We start from the raw sequence: 21277 nt of genomic DNA, 5'->3' as shown, positions 1-21277 counted from the left end.
TGAGGGGCAGGAGAAGAGGGATGGATGCAGATGGGAGGACACATCAGATAAGGGCTGTGAGCAGTCGACCACCCAACTTGCCAGCAAGACCATGTTACAACTGAAGAGGTTAGAATAACCCAAACAGGAGGAGGAAGGGCCCCAGCATGCAGGTAAGGTCTCAGCAGAGCAGAGGCAGGATTCCCTCCCTCCACCTGGGGATCAGCCCAGGACATGCCTGGCTCTAGGCTGGGAGCGCACAGTACTGGCTCATGCCCAGCTTTCCACTCCCCAGCACCCCAAGTCCTTCTCCACAGGGCTGCTCTCCAGCCCTTCATCACCAGTCTGTGCTGATACTGGGGATTGCCCTGACCCAAATGCAAGACTTTGCACTTGGCCTTGTTGAACCACATGAAGTTCAAACAGACTCTCTTCTGCAGCTTGTCCAGGCCCCTCTGGATGGCATCCCCATTACATGGATGATCTGCAGCTCCATATCACAAGGGCTCAATGTCCTCATCCCTCAGTTTCCAAATGGCTAAACAGGGATAATTCCCTAGGAGTTTATTAGCCAGCTTTCAGCCCCTCTCTGATGACAGAGAAGTGTCAGATGTTCCCCTGAACAGTGGTAATAATCCTTCCTATTGTCACCATAAATGAATTGACAGTACAGCCTCAAGACATGAAGTTTTAGCTGCTCATTCTCACCACGACTTCTTACATCTCTTCAGCACAGAGGTGGAATCTGATGCTGCTTTGGGAGGCAGCAGCAGAGACTGTGGGCTCTGCTAGGAATGAGCAGTGTTAACACCACTATACAACTTCTCACAGGGAAAACTGCTCTTCAATTAGAAGACCAATGATGCTTAGGAGATGCTGTGAACCTCTTCAGGGATGACCTGCTGAAGTTTCATGACTGTCTCTCCAAAAATGTCTCTAATTACAAGTGAATTGTTGTTGCCAGCTCAGCCCTGACTGTAAGGAAAAGGTAACAAGGCACACGATCTGCACCCCAGGTTGAAGCACCTCATAAGCAGGCTCTGACCCAGCACTTCCTTCTCCCTAAAGGAAAGCCAGGAGCTGCTCAACTATTGTTTCCTTGACGTGTCCTGACACATTTACCACCCTGGCCAGTTTATCAGCTCCTGTAGTATGTGGTTTATGTAACAGCACAATGGGCTGGGCAAAAGCCTCCAGGACTCTACTGTCAGCTAAGATGTCCTGTCCAATGTGCACTTAGCGTGAGCGAGTATCTGCTGCCCTGCTGCCACCCAGGCAGCAAGAACCAGGAGCTGACACCTCCTCACCTGGCCCAACAGCTCCAAGGAGAAGGGAACTGAAGATGAATGGGGCTTTCAGCCCATCCAAATTCATTTTGGTGCCATGGAGGACAGCTTGGGCATTTGCTCTCCTCTGCTTTTTGTGTGTAATGCACAACTAAGGCCTCTTTGTACTTCTCTAGACTTTCTTCCAACCCTCTGGTCATCCATAACCTGATCAGGATGGCCTATGAGTGGCTGTGTTAAGTCATATACTGAAGAGCAAAGTAAGGCAAGGGAATAGGAGAGGGACACAGAATCACATACTGGACTGGGTTAGATCTTTAAAGCTCTGTTCCAGCCCCTTGCAGTCAGCAGGGACATCTGCAACCAGAGCAGGCAACTCAGAGCCCCAGACAACCTGACCTGGAATGGTTTCAGGGATGGAGCATCTATTACATCTCTGGGCAACCTGGGCCAGACTCTCAGCACCTTCAGTGTCAAACATTCCTTCATTTTCTCCAGCCTGAATCTCCCTCTTTTAGTTTCAAGCCATCACCCCTTGTCCAGTCACAACAATCCCTGAGAAAGAATCCTTCCTCATCTTTCTGATTGGCCTCTGTAAATCCTGAAAGGCCACCAGGTCTTCCTGAAGCCTTCTCTTCTCCAGATGGAACAGCCCCAATTCTCTCAGCCTGGCCTCACATCAGAGGGCTTCCAGCCCTCCCAGCATTGCTGTGGCCTCCTGTGACCCTGCTCTAAAAGGTCCTTGTTGTGCTGAGGACTCCAGAGCTGGCCCTAGCACTGCAAGTCAGCAGAATGGAACAGAGGAACATTGCACCTGCAGAAGGTTAGTAAGGGTGGATGTGAAAAGGTGTTGGAATTCAATGGCACTGGGGGATCACCCAAGTAAATGCCTCACTCTGAATTCTCCCTGCACATGCACCCCATGAAGCAAATGGAGAACCATGCAGCGTTCTGTGATATGTAACTGGAACTGATGCACAGAAGTCATCTGGAGCAGCTTCTGCCTCCTGACCTTCCCTGCCCCTCCCCTCCTGTCTCTGTCAGAAAGCCACCCCCAAGCCCGGCTGCCAGAGGACGGAGGCAGGTGAACTCACGTGCTCCAGGAAGCAGGGTCCGATCTCGCTGAGATGGGGGTCCTCGTTGTTGTACTGCTTCTCCAGGTCCCGGACAAAGCCCATCTGGAATCTGTAGATATCTTCGATGTTCCCAAAGATGATCTTCAGCTGTTCGTCACTGAACATGTCCCTCCTCTTCCGGCACTGCTTTAAGTAACCCTGCCAGGAGTAAGATGGAGCAATCCAGAACAGAACCCAAAAACCCGGCGCTGAGGCTGCTCCCAGATTTCTCTTGAGGAAGCAGAGAGTGAAAACAAAATCAGGCAATGGTCTGAAACCAAAATCCACATCAGGACATGGCCACCCCCCAGCTCCTGCCCGTGAGCGCAGGCGCGATACACACGGCACGCCTTCAAACGCCACAAGTCCTTTTGGATAGACAACGTCTCAGCTTCAGCTGTTACTCCCTCAGCACCCTACAGCAGACCCACAGCACCACCTTTGCTCAGGACCCACCAGGTTCAGTACACCCAGGCCTTCACAGCCTGCCTCAGAAGACACTGGGGACCATGTGTGTGCAGTGCACTGGGGGGACAGAGATGGGTTTTATCTCAGCATGGAGGGTTGTGCCAAGGGAAGTTTAAGTTGGCAAGAGTGTTCAGGCACTGGAACAGGCTGCCCAGGGAGGTGGTGGAATCACCATCCCCGGAGGTGTTCCAGAAACATGTGGACATGGCACTTGGGGACATGGTTTGATGGCCATGGTGGTGTTGGGCTGATGGTTGGACTCAATGATCTCAGAGATCCTTACCAACCAAACCAACTCTATGATTCTGTGATCCCAGTTGATTCAGCACCAAGTGAAATGCTGAAGAAAAACACCCTTGCTGTGTTCCCAGGCTTGGGAATCATCAACATGCGTTCTTCAAGCACACCTGCCTGAAGCACACGTGTTGACACATGGAGGCTCTGCATACCTGCACTGAATTTCTGGCTCTGCCACCAACTTACGTGACATTGAACAAGTCACTTCATCCTCCCTGTGCTTTCTCCTGCACGAGTGATTCAGGGCAGAAACTCTGCAAGGCCAAATATATCAAATGTTTGCTGGTCTGGATGGTGGCCTCTTGACTGAGAAGAATTTACACAGGGGTCATCCTGAGATGACTTTGCCTGCCTGTATTCTATAGGAAAAGGAAAAACTGAAGGGACAGAGCAGCCAAGAGCTCCAGTGGAAGGACTATATTTGGGAGCTCTAGATGCTTAGTCACGCAGACGAAGCGGCAGCTGGTGACACGCAGCTGCTGGTCCACAATGCCAACTATCACAACGCTATAATAAACTGTCCTTCAGCCTCACCATGTGGTTCCTGGGAGGGAGAACTTCAAAAAGATGAATGATAGAGGCAACTTTGGCCAATCTGGCAAAGAACCAACCTCTGTGATGTCCAGATTAGCTCCAAGGATGGCGTTACCCAGAATTTACTGGCTCTTTCAGATGGGAGGCTTGGGCTATGGAATACCTTCTGCATTTACTAAATGTAGGTCTCTCCTCTTGCAGGAGCTCCTTGATGACTCATTTCCCTGGGTTTCCCTCTCTCTTTTTTCTCATTGTGATCGGCAGTGCAGAGCCTACTTGGAGGCCTCAGAACTGTGGCCAGCAGCTAAAGGGAGGTTCTCCTCCCCCTCTGCTCTGCCCTAGCTTGTCCACAGCTGCACTACTGGGTTCAGTTCTGGGCTCCCCAGTTCAAGAGAGACAAGGAGCTACTGGGGAGATGCCAGTGGAGGCCAGGAAGATGCTAAAGGGCCTGGGGCATCTCTATGAGAAAGGCTGAGAGCCCTGGGGCTGTTTACCTTGCAGAAGAGCAGCCTGAGAGGTGATCTACTCAGTGCTTGGCAAGAGCTAAAGGACCTGTAGTGGGAAAGAGGATGGGGCTGGGCTCTTCTCAGTAGTGGCCAGCAACAGGACCAGGGGGAATGGGCACGAACTGGAAGCCAGGAGGTTCCACCTGAACACAAGGAGAAATTTATTTGCTGTCAGGTGCTGGAGCCCTGGGGCAGGCTGCCCAGAGAGGTTGTGGACAGATTCCAAACCCACCTGGACTCTGTGATCCTGGGCAAGCTGCTGTGGGTGCCCCTGCTTGAGCAGGGGGTTTGGACTGAATGATCCCCAGAAATCCTTTCCAGTCTCTGCCTTCTGTGGTTCTCTGACACACTCACTTGCTCTAGAAAGCAGTATTTGTATAGCCCAGATGGGGCATTCCAAACTGTGGGATGGTCTGCAGGACAGTGTAGACAGACCCCAAAACCAGTTTAGAGACAGAAAGAAACTGGAGTATTACCACAACTGCCTCTGAAGTTACACCCTGCAGTGAGGGTCATCCTTCTCATCCTCTCCTTCACCTTGCTTTCAGCCAGACAAGAAGGATGGATGGATTGCCCACCTCTCCTGACTATCTCTACACCCACTCCAGGTTGGAGAAAACTTAGCACTTAACCTCCTGCAAATACTTTCCAACTTTGGCCTATACTCCAGGGACTACATGGAAAAGTACTTTAAAGAGAGACAGTCTAGCAGCTATTTTTAGGTATTCATTGAGCAAAACATTCTCCAACATCTGCTCATCAGTCAGCTATCCTTTCTCTGAGCAGACCTGACGAGAGGAGCAGAAGGAAGATGACATTGTTTTATGTAACAGAAGTAAATTTACTGGAAAAACTCTGCAGCAGCCTTTTCCCTGGCTGTGGATGAATCTTCTGTAGAAATCTTCTTTCTCCCCTTTGCTGGCTGCTGCTGGAAGCCAACCATCCAAACACACAAGCTTGAGAGAACATAAAGCTTGGGTCTGTTCAGCCTGGAGAAGAGAAGGTTCCAGGGAGCCTTCCAATGCCTGAAGGGGGCCTAGAAGAAAACTGAGCAGGGACTTTTTACAAGGGCCTGTAGTGACAGAACAAGGAGCAATGGCTCTGAGCTGGAAGAAGGGAGATTTAGCCTGGAGATTACAAAGAAATTCTTCAGAGTGAGGGTGGTGAGACACTAGAACAGATCCCACAGGGAGGCTGTGGATGCCCCCTCCCTGGAGGTGTTCAAGGTCAGGTTGGACGGAACCTTGATCAACTTGGTCTAGTGGAAGGTGTCCCTGCCCACAGCAGGGGGTTGGAACTAGATGATCTTTCAAGTCCCTTCCAGCCCAAACCATTCTAAGACTCTATGATTCCATGAACTCAGTGCATTCTGTGCTTCTCCCTGTGGTTTTACAGGTGCCCGTGCAGCAATGCACTGCTTCAGCTTCTCTGGAACACGTGTCTCAGGCAGAGTGATGAAGCAGCATGAGGAGAATGGGGAATATTCAGGACGGTAGTCACAGCCAGCAGCAACCCCAGGGCTGAAAGATGTTCACACAGATCAGCCAGTGATGGATTTCAGCGAGCAGGAGGCGAGCGTGGGGGCTGGCCGGCGGGCAGCCGGCAGCACGCAGCGGGGCAAAGGGCTGAACACAAAGGGCTTGGGGCAGTCACCCAGCGCCGCTGGCACCAAAGCCAGTGTGAGGAAGAGCCTGACCTTCTGGACAGGTGCACATCTTCTTTCTTTTTTTCTTGAAAGCTCTTCCAAGATAAGCAGATAAACATGAAAAGCAGCATGAGAAGACATTCTGCATTATTCTTTGACAGCAGGAGTTGGTTGGGTTTTTTTTCCCCTGCAATGTGCAAACCAGCCTGCTCCTCTTCCTTGGAAAGTCCCAGTCTCCCAGCTTCATGGGGGTTGGAAGGGACCTCTGGAGATCATCCAGTCCAACTTCCCTGCTAAGGCAGGTATGCCTAGATCAGGTTGCCCAGGATCACAATGGCCAGCTGGGTTTGGAAGCTCTCCAGAGGAGACTCTACAACCTCTCTGGGCAGCCTGCTCCAGGGATCCATCACCCTCACAGCAAATTTTCCCCTCCTGTTCAGATGGAACCTCCTGGGTTCTAGTTTGTGCCCATTGCCCCTTGTCCTGTCACTGGGCACCACTGAGATGAGTCTGGCCCCATCCTCTTGCTGAGCATTGATCAGATTCCCTCTCAGACTGCTCTTCTCCACCCTCAATAGCCCCAGGACTCTCAGCCTTTCCTTCTCACAGAGATACTCCAGGCCCTCAGCATCTTTGCAGCCTCTGCTGGACTCTCTCCAGTAGTTCCATGCCTCTCTTGAACTGAAGAGGCCAGAACTGGACCCAGTTCTCCTGTTGATTTACACAAACTAGATCAGAGGCCCCGTCCCTGGAGGTGTTTAAGCCCAGACTGGACGAGGCTCTGGCCAGCCTGATCTAGTGTGGGGTGTCCCTGCCCATGGCAGGGGGGTTGGAACCAGATGATCCTTGTGGTCCCTTCCAACCCTGACTGATACTATGATACAAAAAAAAAAAAAAACCTAAGACCAAGCATAAGAACAAAGTTGAGATTGTTTGAACTGAAAAGGCCAATACAGTCACATCTGGTCCCAGGCAGTCAGGACTCTAAAGCACCTACTAAAACAGTGGCCTACAGCTGTGTATTCAATGTGAGGCACTGGAGCCCACCTCAAGTACCAAATCAAATCCTGGAGGAGCACAAGCCTGTCCCTCCAAAAAGCTTCAAACCAGAAAAATTAGGTGTGCACAAGCAGGCTGTGCAAGACAGAAACTGATTGCACACAACCCCACATTGATCCAATGAGCTTTATGCCCTCCAGTCTCATAGTCACAGATGACAAACTGGTCCTACAAAGGGGCCAGCAGCTCCTTAGATGTGATCTTCTGAAGAAGGGCCACCCTGCTGCCACGTTTTTATGCTGCTCTGCTGTGAGGCAGCACAGGAGTGGGTTTTCTCCATCTCCAAGAACAAGTCAGGCTAATGCCATCCAGGCCATGTGAGAACTTGTCCCTTCAGCTCTGCACAACAGGCTCAGACTGACGCACTAAGACGCAGTGAGGATGTTCTCCACCCAGCATTCAGAGCTGTCCTGGCACCACAGCAGAGCTTAGGTGTAATCCAGCCAATGTTATTAGAAAATAAATTCCAAGTGAAATTACTTGGAAAAGAGCAAACAGCAGCACTGGGAGTTGGCTGCCCTATCTAACCTCCCACCTCCTAATTACTCATAACATGAAGGTTTCCTTTGATCTCCCAACTGCTTCACTGTTCCTATCCAAGCTCTGTCACTTCTTCCTCTGAAAACTCCTTAAATGTAGCCTTGTCTTCCTAATCCATATGCTGGTCCAAATCCTGCTCCTTCTCAAATCACCCTGCTCTTTGTAGCCCTGCTGTGTCTTGTTCTACATTCCCCACTGCCTGCTACAGCTCAAACCATCTTCTTAACCTCCTGCTCTCATCAGGGTTCCTGCTCTGACCAAGCACCTTGGCTGCTCTACCAGCACCACTGGTGCCACATCATGGACAAGCGTGGCTTTTCTGTATCCTTCTGGGATCAAACCCCAAGAGCAGGATCATATCTTTTGCATGAGCAGGGAGGTATCTTTCTTTCCAGGAGCATGGGAATATCTTTTCTAGGAGCAGAGGCTGATCTTGTCAAGCCTGGAGATGACCATGTGTCTGTGTGGTGCTTTACAGACCATGAGTGAGAAAAGCCTGCCTGCCAGTAAGACCAGCTATTGGTACCTATTATAAAATCCCAGCTTTCAGTAGCTTATTATTTTTGGAAGCTCTAACATTTAAGCCTGAAATGCCTCTTGCTGGCTATTTCCTTAAGGTTAAATTATTTTTCTTTCTGTCTTTTCTTCACCCTAATGCTCCATCCACTCCTGATTACGTAGCCCAAGGAAAACTCATATTTGCTTCCTCTTCAAAATGGTCACAGAGCTGTTTCAGCCCTTCATCCCCTAAGGAGGGCACAGCAGCAGCAGCAGCATTGGGCTTTGCTGGGATGGGGAATTCCCCTCCAAGTCAGCTGCTTCACACAGGTCTTGGCTTGAGCAGGTCATTTTCATTCTGGTGCTGGCTAGCTTATGAGCGCCAGACTTGGCAGGGCTAGTGCCATGGGTATTATGAATAATAACATGGTGTGCAATAATATAGTGGCAGGTAGTGGAAATAAATACATCCTGAGGCAGGAAAGAGCAATTGGAGGGCTCTTAATCACCCTGCTATGGTCCTGTGATAACAGCCAGACGTCTCAAAGTGCCTGAGTGGTGTTAGAGTTTCTAGAATCTAGAGTTTCTAGAGTTTCTAGAAAAGACCTCTAAGATGGAGTACAACCATTAACCCAACACCACCATGGCCATCAAATCATGTCCCAAAGTGCCATGGCCACACATTTCCTGAACACCTCCAGGGATGGTGACTCCACCACCTCCCTGGGCAGCCTGTTCCAGTGCCTGACCACTTTTGCAGTAAAGACATTTTTCCTAATATCAAACCTAAACCTCCCCTGGTGCAACTTGAGGCCATTTCCTCTTCTCCAATCACTTGATACTAGGAACAAGAGGTCAACACCCACCTCACTACAACCTCCTCAACAACAAGAGTGTATCTAAGCATTGCTAAACTCAATATTAAATCAGGCTCAACCTTTTTCACCCAGCCAGAAGTCATAGTATCACATCCCCTCCAAGACCTCATATCCCTGCTGTTCGTTGTGACAACTTAAAATAAAGACCAAAGGGGAAAAGGGAATTCACCACAGTCAGCAGCATTTCTGCATCTCATCAGGGGCTGTCTGATATCTACTGATTCTTCAGTACAGAAATCACCTCCACACAAATCCATGCAGCAGCACTGGGAGGACCTCAAGCTAGGCAACTTCCACCTCCAGCCCCACTCCTCTCTTGCACAGACGGAAGAGCCACACCATGCCATGCCAAATGCCCAGGATGACTGAGCTGGCCCCAAGCCTTCTTACAGCAAACAGATGATCTGATTAAAGCCAGCACAACAAGGGAGGGACAGCCCATCATTTTCCAGATGAGAATGCCTATTTCAGTCCTCCTCCTTCTTTAAGAGAAGGAGCTGAATCATTTCCTGGTGCTCTACCTGGAGGTAAGATTTATTCCCTCAATACCATTTTGCATCAACTAGAATGAAGAGTGAGCCTTAGAGATCTCTTTCATATCTGGGACACATCATTAGGTGCTGTCAATCAGTGTCACCCCACAGATGTCACTGAAGCCATACCTGCCTGCCCCTCAGGAGACTCTGATTGGCAAAAGCACGGGGAGATGGATGAGAAATGCAACTTGAGGTTGGTTTAGTTTCTCAACACCAAAGTGCCAATGCAGGAAATGAAACAATATGTGGAGGAGGAAGCTCCTGCAGTTCTTCCCTTCTTCACTGCAAAGCCCTCAGACTGACAGCACAGCAAAATTAAGCTCATTTGTTTCCCAACTGAAATCCCAAGACTCTTCCATGTTTGAAAGGCATCCCAGATGTTTTTTGGATGGCTGCTTCACCTCGTCAATGGAGAAGCAGTGAGAAAGAAGGGAGGAAGACATTATTCCTAGCAGAAGTCACAAGGGGCTTCACCACACTGACTCCTGAAGACTGGGCAGAGGCTTTCTAAGTCCCAAATGTACAGAGGGATGATCTGAAAGCCATGGACTTTGATTTTAGTGCTAGCAAATCTCTGCCACTTAGTGATAAGCTCTAATCATAATGTCCAGGCTGTGCTGCAGCACCATGCATTCCCCTTCCTGAACACCCAGCACCACATGCACTGCACTTGGGGCTTTGCTCACGGCACTAACTCTGTACATTGCAGGACAGCAAGGAAGGGTTGCAGTGGTTAATTGTAACATCATGAAGAAGAACCAAGTTGAGGATGTATGGGGTCAGTCACCAGCGTTCATTTATTGCTGGTTCCCTTACACCAGATAAACATTCCCATGGTGAAGAAGTGTTGCTCCCAGTCTCACCATAAGATAAGGCACATGGGAACCATTCTGAGCCAGGAGAAGCTGTGAACCCAGTATGAACCACAGAATCATTTTGGAGGGAAAAGACCTTCAAGCTCTTCAAGTTCAACCATTCTCTAACTCTACCAAGCCTGGTGTTAAACCCCGTCCCTCAGCACCACATCTCTGTGTCTTTTAAGCACCTCCAGGGACAGGGATTCAACCACCTCCCTGGGCAGCCTGGGCCAGCCTTCGAGAACTCTTTCAGTGAAAAAGTTTCTTCTAATACCTAATCTAAACCTCCCCTGGGCCAGCTTAGGGCCATTTTCTCTTGTCCTATTACTTGTTACTAGGGAGAAGAGACCAATTCCCATCTGGCTTCAACCTCCTTTCAGGGAGTTGCAGAGAGCCAGGTCTCTCCTCAGCCCCCAGTTCCCTCAGCTACTCCTCAACAGCCCAGTTCTCCAGACCCTTCAACAGCTTCATTGCCCTTCTCTGAATGCACTTCAGGACCTCAATATCTTTCTTGCAGTGAGGACAATGAAGATGAAATGGGGAACTGATTGGTTTAATTACAACCTGGTTTCCTCAATCATAAGTTCAGAAGTGGACGGCCTTGGGTTCTAATTAATCGGCCTGCTTGAGGGATCTCAGCTTCATCATTTCTTAGTCAAAGAGGTATGAGAAAAGGTCAAGAAAATCACAATTTCAAGTGAATACAAACTAAAGGTAATTATCAGATCCAGCAGAAAGTGCTGCTCCTCTCTAGACTCGAGACTCCAAGGGATCATCAGATCCTTCCCCTCACCCCCCCAGGACAAAGCCCCTCCTGAGTTCTCGGCAGCCCACCCGTGCCCCCTGGTGTCACAGCGCCCCCGCACCTCGCAAATGTCCTTGAGGTGCTTGATGTAGTGGCGCTCCGTGCTCATGATCTCATTGATGACGTTGGCTCTCATCTGGTCTCGGTTCTGGACGGTCCTGCCGAGACACAGGCAGTCGGCGCTTGGATCCAAGTGACCATTCTGCACATCGCTGGTTCCCTCCTCCACACCATCTTCTTGGTTCACCCATAGCTGTGAGGAGAAGAAGGGAGAGCAAGAGGATTACTCAGCAAAGCAGCAGGAAGCCAGCCAGTGAAAGCTAGCTGGGGCTTAGGTTGCATGACCCTGGGACTGACTCCCTCCTCAGGGCAACAGTGATGTTCCTGCCAGAGATTTGCTGTGGCGTCCACCACAGCTCCTAGCCCAGACAGGCCACGTTGGGACTGGTGCAACCAGCCCCAAATGGTTCCCCACACACTGCCAAGCTCCTCTTGCATAAGAAGAGCTTTCAAGTCTTGATGGTTTTGATCCCAGACACAAGATAACCACGTGAAAGGGCTCCTGGGGCTGGCTGCTGCCAAGTGCTGTGAAGCAAGATGCACACACACCTGTAAGCCAGCCCAACCTAAACCTGCTGTGAGTAGGGTAAAGCACTGCTTGTCCCAGGTCCTGCACACCATCAGCTAGGGTCTCTCTCTCTGCAAGGAGGGATAAGCTTTTTACAAGTGACTGATTTGAGAAGGTCAAGAGCATGACCATCTGGTTCAGGGAGGTTGTCCTCCCCATCTTCTCTGCCCTAGGGAGGCCACATCTGGAGTTCAGGTCCAGTTCTGGACTCCACAGTTCAAGAGGGACAGGGAATTACTGGAGAGAGTCCAGGGGAGGCTCCAAAGATGCTGAGGGCCTTGGGGCATCTCTGTGAGGAGGAACAGCTGAGAGCCCTGGGGCTGTTGAGCCTGGAGAAGAGCAGCCTGAGAGGGGATCTGATCAATGCTCAGCAAGAACTTAAAGGGTGGGGGACAAGAGGATGGGACCAGACTCTTCTCAGTGGTAACCAGACACAGGACAAGGGGCAAGGTGCACAAACTGGAACCCAGGAGGTTCCACCTGCACTGGAAGAGAAAATTATTTGGTATGAAGGTACTGGATCCCTGGAGCAGGCTGCCCAGAGAGGTTGTGGAGTCTCCTTCTCTGGAGAGATTCTAAACCCACCTGGACATTGTGATCCTGGGCAAGCTGATCTAGGCATACCTGCCTTAGCAGGGAAGTTGGACTGGATGATCTCCAGAGGTGCCTTCTAATTCCTACCATGCTGTGATTCTGTGAGTCTGTGATAAAGCCTTTGCAGGTGACTGATTTATGAAAGTCAAGATACATCTGGTTCAGGAATCTGAATGAAGGTGAACATCAGCCCAGGCTCACCAGGCTGTGGCACTGGTTTTTAAGCTTCCCAGGCTGGGGGGTGTGAGTGAGCATTGATTTCCATTTCACAGCAGCTTTCCTCATCATTTCACATGAAGAGCCATTCTTGCTCAGGTGAACTCCCCATCTCAGCATCCAAAGCTGCACTGAGATCAGACCAGCTGAATAAAGCTCCAACAACCTGGGGCAGATGAGGGCAGCTTTGGACAGGATGGAGCGCCTCTCAGCACTGGATACTCTACATTGGAACAAACCACAAAACCAATGAGAAAGGGTCACAGCCTTTTCAGCAGATTGGATTGTTTTCCCATCATCAAATAAAACTATAAATAAATCTCTTTAACTTCTGGTGGCCTTTCAGGGCTTCAAGGGGCTGATCAGAAAGCTGAGGACAGACTTCTGAGCAGAGTCTGCTGTGACAGTACAAGGGATGATGGTTTAAACTAAAAGAGGGAGACTCAGACTGGAAAGAAGGAAGAAATGTTTCACACTGAGGGTCGTGAGAGCCTGGCCCAGGTTGCCCATCCCTGGAACCACTGCAGGTCAGGTTGCTGGGGGCTCTGCACCTTTAAAGGTCCATTCAACCCAAACCATTCCATGATTCTATGAACTTGTAAACTCAAGATAACACTGCCTCACTCTCCCTGAGTCTTTGAACCAGAAGACATGGATCAAATGTCTCCTACTGTTACATTTCCCCCCAAATAAAAAATAACTAACCAACTCAGATTTGGCTCACTGCAGTTTGTAAACATGAAATTAACCTTCAACCAGACATATATACTCTTGCTTTAGACAGAAGTACAACCTTGCTGCAGCAGCACAACTCAGGGTCACCTGAGCTCTGATGTAAATGAAGCTCCTCTGCATGTAAACCCCAAATACTGAAGACTTTCAAGTGTAAAATTACATCCAACTATAAACAAGTGACACTGTCCAGCACATGGAAACCAACTGCATCCTTAAGCTCACCTTCCAGTCCTCTTTTGCAGTGGTAAGAGCTGTTACAACCTAATTCTGCCCATGCTTCTGCCCTGCTTTCCTAACCAGTATCGTTCTCTGCTAAACCACTTCTTACAGCTCCCAGTTTTGCCCCCCTATAGGGAGTTACAAGAGGCTGAGATGTTTGAAGGAAACCCATCTCTTCTCTAGCAGAACATCCACACCAATGCAAACTGAAAAGATTAAACCTCCCAAAGCAATAAAAGGCTGGACTTTTCGCCCTGCTCCTGTGACCTACCTTCCTGCACCTCAGAGAAGGTATTTTGCAGCTCTCCCAATCCCAATTGGAACAGCTTGGCAGCAAGTTTCATGACACTCCTGTTAGGTGGCCAACAGAGGATATTTTTAAAGCTCTACCTCCTGGAGTCAAGTCATCAGGAGAATTTCAATTTTCATTTAGAAGATAAAGAAGAAAAGATCTAATCCTAATAGCAGAGAGGTGAAAGCTTGAAAACATGAACCCTGAAGGCTTTGAGACTCTAAGGCAAACAGCAAGTTTGCAAACTTTTGTGGTTTCCAAAAACCTTCACAGTTTGGTCTGGTTTTTGTGCCTTGCAAGAACGTTCCCTGCTTCCACATCTGGAATCTCCAGAGTCCTGCTTGCCTGCCTTAATGAAATTTTTGCTCCTTCCTGCTAGGATTCGTGTTCCCTAAAGGACAAAACTTACTGTTTAGATGAGTTCTCATTTGATTACAAACAAATGCAACAGTTATATTGGCAAGAGAGGAAGATGAAGGTGCCTTCCACCCCATGTTCTCCAACCTGAGCTGCTGAAAGGATTCATCCCACTGTGCTGTTCAAACGTTCCAGCTTTCTGCCTTAACCTCTAAATTCTCCATAATTCAAGCAAGGATCACTCTCTCAGGGGGTCACTTGAGGTCTGGACCATGACTCTCAGAAGATGAGGTACACCAGCAACCCTGCTGCTGATCTTGGGTCAGTGTCTTCAACTGGTGGAGGCCTTTCCCATCAATAAATGGGGATCATTGCCCTCATCAGTGACATTTTCACTGATATTTGTGAGGCTGAGAGACTTCATGTCTAGGAAACTCACAGAAAAGCTCACCCACAGTTTGAAACATAGACTAAATACATGACTGAGGGCTCACCACACTCCTGTGCTCATCCATGAGCAACACTTTGGTGAGAGGGACCTTTGGTCTGACGTAGATGGTTGATTTTGCAGCTTCACCTCACAGATCCTCTTGTGCCCACACTGAGAAGGAGCTGGGCTGTGCTGATGGAAGGGAAGGTTGCCCTTAAGAGTGTTAAATGTCCCCTCTGACCCAACACTACCACCTCAAGCCAGATCCTCTCTGCTTCACTGACCTGCTCGCTCAAACCGCAGTGCTGGTGTGCTGCAGGCGACAAGAGGTGGAAGAGGCAAACTGGGGGTGACACTGTTTTACCCAGGAAGTTATGAAATGTCATGTTTAGTTGATTTAGACAATGCTACAGAAGTCCTTATTTTAGCCCAGTCCACAGTCACCTCTAAGTAGGGTGTTCACCATGTTTAGATACAAGTGACCCTGCCAAAAATGTTCTCCTGCCTGAAATGCTGGACCAGGCTACCCAGAGAGGCTGTGGAGTCTCCTTCTCTGGAGAGCTTCCAAACACACCTGTCTCTAGTTGGCCTTTTCAATTCAAACAGTCTTGACTTTGGTTTTGTGCTTACTCTTGGTATGTGCAAATCAGCTGCAGTACAGTGCCCAGTTGTAAGCTCCCCAGTTCAAGAGAGACAGGGAACTACTGGAGGGAGTCCAGGGGAGGCTCCAAAGATGCTGAGGGGCCTGGAGCATCTCTGTGAGGAGCAAAGGCTGAGAGCCCTGGGGCTGTTGAGCCTGGAGAAGAGCAGCCTGAGAGGGGATCTGATCAATGCTCAGTAGAAGCTAAAGGGTGGGGGGCAAGAGGATGGGGCCAGGCTTTTCTTCCAAGGAACAAACAACAGGACAGCAAGAAATGGCCTCAAGTTGCCTGGGGAGATTTAAGTTGGGCATGAGGAACAATTTCTTCCCCCAAAGGGTTGTCAAGACCTGGACCAGGCTGCCTAGGGCAGTGGTGTAGTCCCCATCTCTCAATGGGTTTCAAAGCCCTAGAGATGTGGTGCTGAATGAGATGGTTTAGTGGTGACCTAGCAGTGCTGGGTTAATGGTTGGATTTGATGATCTTAGAGGTCTTTTCCAACCAAACCAATTCTCTGATTCTTCCCTAAGGTGGTGGTTAGCCTGTGCTGTGCCCTTGTTTCCAGTCCTGGCACTGCATTCTGTGCACGCTCTGTTGGACTCTACTGGATTAAAAAGATCAGTTGCTTATTTGCAATCAAGCAGGGCTCATGGTGCAGAGCTTTGCATAAGTAAAACATCATCAGTCTCCGTGTGTCCCTCCAGCGATCCGGGCACAGCCTCTCTCTGTCCTCAGGAGGAAGCACAGACTCTCCTGAGCTCTGCAAGTGCCCAGAGGCATGTCCTTTCCCTACATTTAGAGAGGAGGTGAAGACCTGGCAGGCCCAAGGATGCTCCAGGTGCTCATATAGCTGTCCCAGCCAGCCCCAGCCTCATTGCCTTTCCCCAGGCAGGCTGGAGGCACAGGGAATGCATGGAACTGGGGTTGGGATGCTGTTCCTGGGAATCATAAAATTGTTTTGGTTGAAAAAGACCTCTAAGATCAACCTAACACCACCATGGCCATCAAACGATGGCCCAGAGTGCCACATATTTCTGGAAGGCCTCCAGGGATGGTGATTCCACCACCTCCCTGGGCAGCCTGTTCCAGTGCCTGACCACTCCTGCAGGAAAGAAATTGTTCCTAAAATCTAATTATTTCTAAAATCCAACCTAAACCTCCCCTGGTGCAACTTCAGGCTGTTTCCTCTCATTCTATCACTACTAGGGAGAAGAGATCAACACCCACCTCACTGCAACATCTTTTCAGCGAGCTGTAGAGAGCAACGAGGAGCCCTCTCAGCCTCCTTTTCTCCAGACTAAACAGCCCCAGTTCCCTCAGCTGCTCTCCAGACCCTTCACCAGCTTCATTGCCCTCCTCTGGACTCTTGTTCTTGGAGTGAGGGGCCCAAAACTGCCCCCAGGATTTGAAGTGCAGCCTCCATAGTGCCAGTACAGGGGCACTATCACTTCCTTACTCCTGCTGGCCACACCATTCCTGATGCAGGCCAGGATTGTGGTGGCTTTCTTTGATGCTGAGCTGAGTGGCATGAGCTGTCACGACAACAGCAGCTGCAATCAGCACAGGCATCATTTGGATGCTAAAACACTGCTTGAATTTAGGAAAGAAACCAACCCCCCAATTTGGCTGCAGTGCATCCCGTGGCTGGCAGGCTGCTCGTGCCGTGGGCCATACCTCCACCAGCAGCTATTTTTGTGCTGGATTTGCCACGGGAGAATTCAAATCTCCTTTAGAAGGCACCAACTGCAGCAGACACTGCAGCACATCCTGCTTTCTTTGTCCAACAGGTAAATGCCACATCTCCTTCTGTGTGCAAGACCTCGCCTTGGTGGCACTGACACCGGTGCTAATGCAGTGGCTGCTGTGGGTGGAGAAGCAGGTGAGGGATGTGCTGCTGCATCCACGTCCCTACGTGTACAGGAAGGTCTTAAAGGCAAACCCAACCCCAGCAGATGGGGCAGGAAGGTGTGACTGGCTCCTGAGACAATGCCTTCAATACACAGCATTCACTGCTCCCATGAATGAAAGCTAAACCCACCTACCCAATAAAGCTATCAGCTGACAGGAATTCAGACAAGACTTTGTATTCAGAGTCTCCTTTGATGCCTTGAAAGCTCATTCCAGTTTCTCCAGCACTTCTCCTCTAGCAGCACAAAATAAAGTGGGTCAAAGGCAGCTTTTCAGCAGGAAAATCAACCTAAAATTACGACACCTGGGGAAACCTAGGCAATGGTGAGAGGGACCCACAGAGCATCACTGCACTGCTCCACCCCTGCAGTTCCTCCTATCTAAGAGTTACAGACTACAGGTAATTCATACACCATTCATTGCTCACACCTTTGAGGACCATCTGCCTTTGTTTCTGGACAATGACTCAAAACCAGGCGCTACAATGTTCCCCTATCCTTGAATGGGGAAAAGGGGTTGGAAGGAACCTCTGGAGGTCATCTAGTCCACCCCCCTGCTCAAGCAGGGGCACCCACAGCAGCTTGCCCAGGATCACAATGGCCAGCTGGCTTTGGAAGCTCTCCAGAGAGAGAGACTCCACAACCTCTCTGGGCAGCCTGCTCCAGGGCTCCAGCACTTGCACACTGAAGTTTTTCCTCCTGTTCAGTGGGAACCTCCTGGATTCCTGTTTGTGCCCATTCCAAACCCACCTAGACATTGTGATCCTGGGCAGCAGGCTGTGGGTGACCCTGCTTTAGCAGGGGAGTTGGACTAGATGATGCCCAGAAGTCCCTTCCAACCCCTACCATGCTAGTTTCTGTCCTAAACCCAGCTCATTCTTCAGCCTTAAGTCTGGTTCTGTAGCTCTCCTCTGCCTCCCCGATGACTTACAGGGTTTCATAACATTCTCCCTGAGCACAGAAGCTTCCTGCAGGAAACCATTCACCATTACCAGCTCCAGATTCTACTTCTCTGCTGTGCTTTTTATCTTCCCCCAAAAGAAGCATCACTTTATCATCCCACTTCTGCTTGGAAGTTCCTGTGCTCCCAAAACTCCACAGCTTTCCTATTTCCTTCCTGCTTTTATTCACGTCTCAAGCTACTAAGAGGACAACTGCAGGTACTATGCATGGAGACAACAATTCCTGTATGAGACAATTCCAGCCTGGTTTTTGTTTGCAATCCCCCAACTATTCACATGAAACAGGCCAAGGGAGCCAGCAGGTCATCACTGTTTCCCTCTGCACTTGCAAATGTGCATTTTTCCTGCTATGAGGTTGAGCGAGCACCAAATGCTTTGCCAAAGATTTTCATATGATCTGGCTGGAGAGCAAGCAGTGTCAGACTTCTCATTGCAAACTAGGTTTCCAGCCCAGTTTTGTCCTCAGAATTGATCCAAATGACTGTTTAGAGGAAGCTGACTTTGCAGTGACCTTCTCCTGCACCCTATCATAGTACCCACAGGAGCCCAGCAGTCCAAAATATCCTGACATTCCTGATAGGGTGCTGAGCCATCTCTTTTCAACTATATTATTAGCTAGAAAGGCTGGACCAGATGATCCTTGGTGTCCCTTTCAACTGGGCATTCTAGGATTCTGTTCTGGTTTTCTACCTGTCTGGTTTGCCCTGTCATCCCTTACTTGATCTGCTTTTCATCCTCTAGTATGCAACACGTTGGTCCTTTTTCCTCCTGCACTTGCATAAGAGAAATAGAGATTTATAGCCAAGTGATTCTTTTGCAAGTAAAACTAGAACCACCCAGGCTAAATCAGGCAGTTTTCTGGCATCAGCTTCAAAAAGCAGGGCTCAAAGTACAACAGAGAGGAAAAAAACCCCAGCCTCCTCATTATGAAAGAGTGATCAGAAGAAGAAATCCAAAGCAATAACATGGAGAAAAGAGGAAAGCAAAAAGGGTTCAGGTTAAACAGTCCTTGACAAGACCCTGAAGGAGCATAAATGTTCCACCACGACCCTACAACTGAAAGTGGGATTACAGGCACCTTCCCTAAAGGCCCCAAAGGTTTTACAGGCATCTGGTTCAACTGATTTACCAAGAAAGACAGAGAGAGTGAAGCAGGGGGAGGTGGGGAATGTGCGAGAATAGAAATGAAGAGGCAAGAAAGCGACCTCAGCCTGCAGAGGAGCGTAGATGACAATCCAAGTGGCAGTTCTCTCAGAAGAGGCCCAGCAGCAAGTGGGCTGCATGAAGAAGGCAGCTTGGGTTGGGAAACCCCAGGGGCAAAAGTTTGCCTTCAGCCTCCCTTACAGAGCTGGGGACAGAGAGTGCCAGAGCTCCGTGGGGATTTGCTCAAATGCCCGCTCCCTGGGTTGGAGGACTGAATGATCAGTCATGGGGACAAAATGCTGCAGCTTCCCACTTCTGCAAGAGCATCAGCTGGTTCCAGGGCAGGTCTCTGGTCCCTGAGCACCACTCTGGTCCCATCCCATGCTGAACAACCATCTCTGAAACGAATAGCCACACTGGCCTCTCACAGAGCTGATAGCAGGATTGATGTTGCTGGAGTGAAGTCATGCTGCAGGGCTGTGACATGAGATGGAACAGGCAAGAGACTTGCACTGGTAGGGCCATTGTGAACCTAAGCACCAAGGTTTGTTCCAGGATGCTGCTCAGACATTTCTGTAATGGACTCTGAGATTCATCAACCCTCTCTTTTGTTTGTCACACTTGCTAAAAACATCCTCCCAGCCTTCAGAGAGTGCAGGGAAAGCTCATCCCAGCCAAATGATCCATGAGCTTGAGGCCTGGGAGTCAACAGGGTTGTTGGGTTAGGTGTCTGGTGGGGTTTGTTAGGAAGTGGATGGTGCAAAAGGAGGCTGTTGTTAAACCTGCTGTGAACAGCACGTTCACATAATCACCCAAAGAAGGATATTAAACCTTTTCCCCAGAATCACAAAGCAAACTGGTCAATGCCCTGACAAGTTCAGCCAGTGCAGAACATTTCAGTCTCTAAATCAAGCAGAAATAAAGGGACAGTTGGATTTTTGTAATTTAGTGAGCACCAAGCTGAGACATGCTGGCCACACAGCCAGGGTGTGCTCTGCAAGAAGATTCTCATCTAGATCACACCCGATACAAATCCATTTTCCCATCCTGTTACCTGCACTGCCTGCAGGGTCAGACCCACAGTGGTCCATTCAACAAAACACTGAACACTGTTTGTGTCCTGGGCCTGAATCACTAGAAATGTTTTCACACAAGCAGCCCAGTTCCAGTCACTGGTCTCTTGCTCTCAGCACTGGCCAGACTTAGGAGAGACACAAGAGCTGCATCACCAGAACCACAGGTGATAAAATAATCATGTACAGAGACACAGTTCCTCTCTGCTCTGCTCAGACCCCACCTGAGGACTATGTCCACCTCTGGAGCACCAACACAAGAAGAATGTGTATCAGAAGGCTGAAACACCTCTGCTATGAAGAATATCTGAGGCAGTTGGGATTGTTCAGTGTGGAGAAAGGAAGGGTGCAAGGAGATCTTCTAGCAGCCTTTCAGCATTTGAAGGGGGCTCCAGGAGAACTGAGGAGGAGCTTTGGACAAAAGCATGGAGTCACAGGATAAGGGGGGATGGCTTCAAACCGAAAGAAGGTTGACTGAGATGAGACATGAGGAGGAAATGCTTTCCCATGAGGGTGGTGAGACACTGGAACAGTTACCCAGAGAGGCTGTAGAGGCTCCAAGCCTGGAAATGTTCAAAGCCAGGGTGGATGGAGTCTTGAGCAACCTGGTCTAGTGGAAGGTGTCCCTTCCCATGGCAGTGTGGCTGGAACTAGGTGATTCTTAAGGTCTCTTCCAACTCAAGCCATTCTATGCATCTATGTAGCAGTGAAGAAAGTCTGGGTTCCCTTGGTGGTGGTCACCACACACACATTTTAACCCAGCTCATGCACTGTAACCCATTTTCCCAATCCTTATGGCTGTTTCTGGGATGAAATGATGTAGTCAAACAGGGATGCTGATGATGCAGGGTTACCCAAAAGAAGCAGGGTTCAGAGGGAGGCGAGGGCAAGGCAGACAACCAAAGCAAATGTGGAATCTCCCTGGGATGCAACATGGTCTTCAGCATGTGTTCTGGAGAGAACACTCAGCCCCTTGATGCTACAGAGCTTGTCAAATTGCCTGGAAGGCTCTTAGGAAAGAGTCATTGCTCAGACAATTTTACAAGGCAAAAGAAAGCTTCAGTTTTTCAAACCATATCC

The 21277-nt window shown here is 49.4% G+C and overlaps 1 protein-coding gene across 7 annotated transcripts in view; it reads right to left on the bottom strand.

The window, feature by feature from the left end:
* ARHGEF9 (Cdc42 guanine nucleotide exchange factor 9) overlaps positions 1-21277 on the bottom strand; it is a 239128-nt gene that overhangs the window by 52967 nt on the left and 164884 nt on the right. For all 7 annotated transcript variants that reach the window (XM_068151950.1, XM_068151951.1, XM_068151952.1 and 4 more), the window contains 2 exons: positions 11065-11256; positions 2360-2539 (listed from right to left, as the gene is read on the bottom strand). In XM_068151950.1, coding sequence (XP_068008051.1) covers positions 2360-2539; positions 11065-11256 — 372 coding nt within the window. The remainder of the gene's footprint in view (positions 1-2359; positions 2540-11064; positions 11257-21277) is intronic.

This window comes from Melanerpes formicivorus, unplaced genomic scaffold, assembly GCF_026170545.1.
Source record: "Melanerpes formicivorus ecotype bairdi unplaced genomic scaffold, bMelFor1.0.p_v2 SCAF_22, whole genome shotgun sequence".
In the NCBI taxonomy this organism is placed as follows: Eukaryota; Metazoa; Chordata; class Aves; order Piciformes; family Picidae; genus Melanerpes; species Melanerpes formicivorus.
The sequence above is the reverse complement of the archived record's forward strand: the minus strand, read 5'-3'. Positions and strand labels throughout refer to the sequence as shown.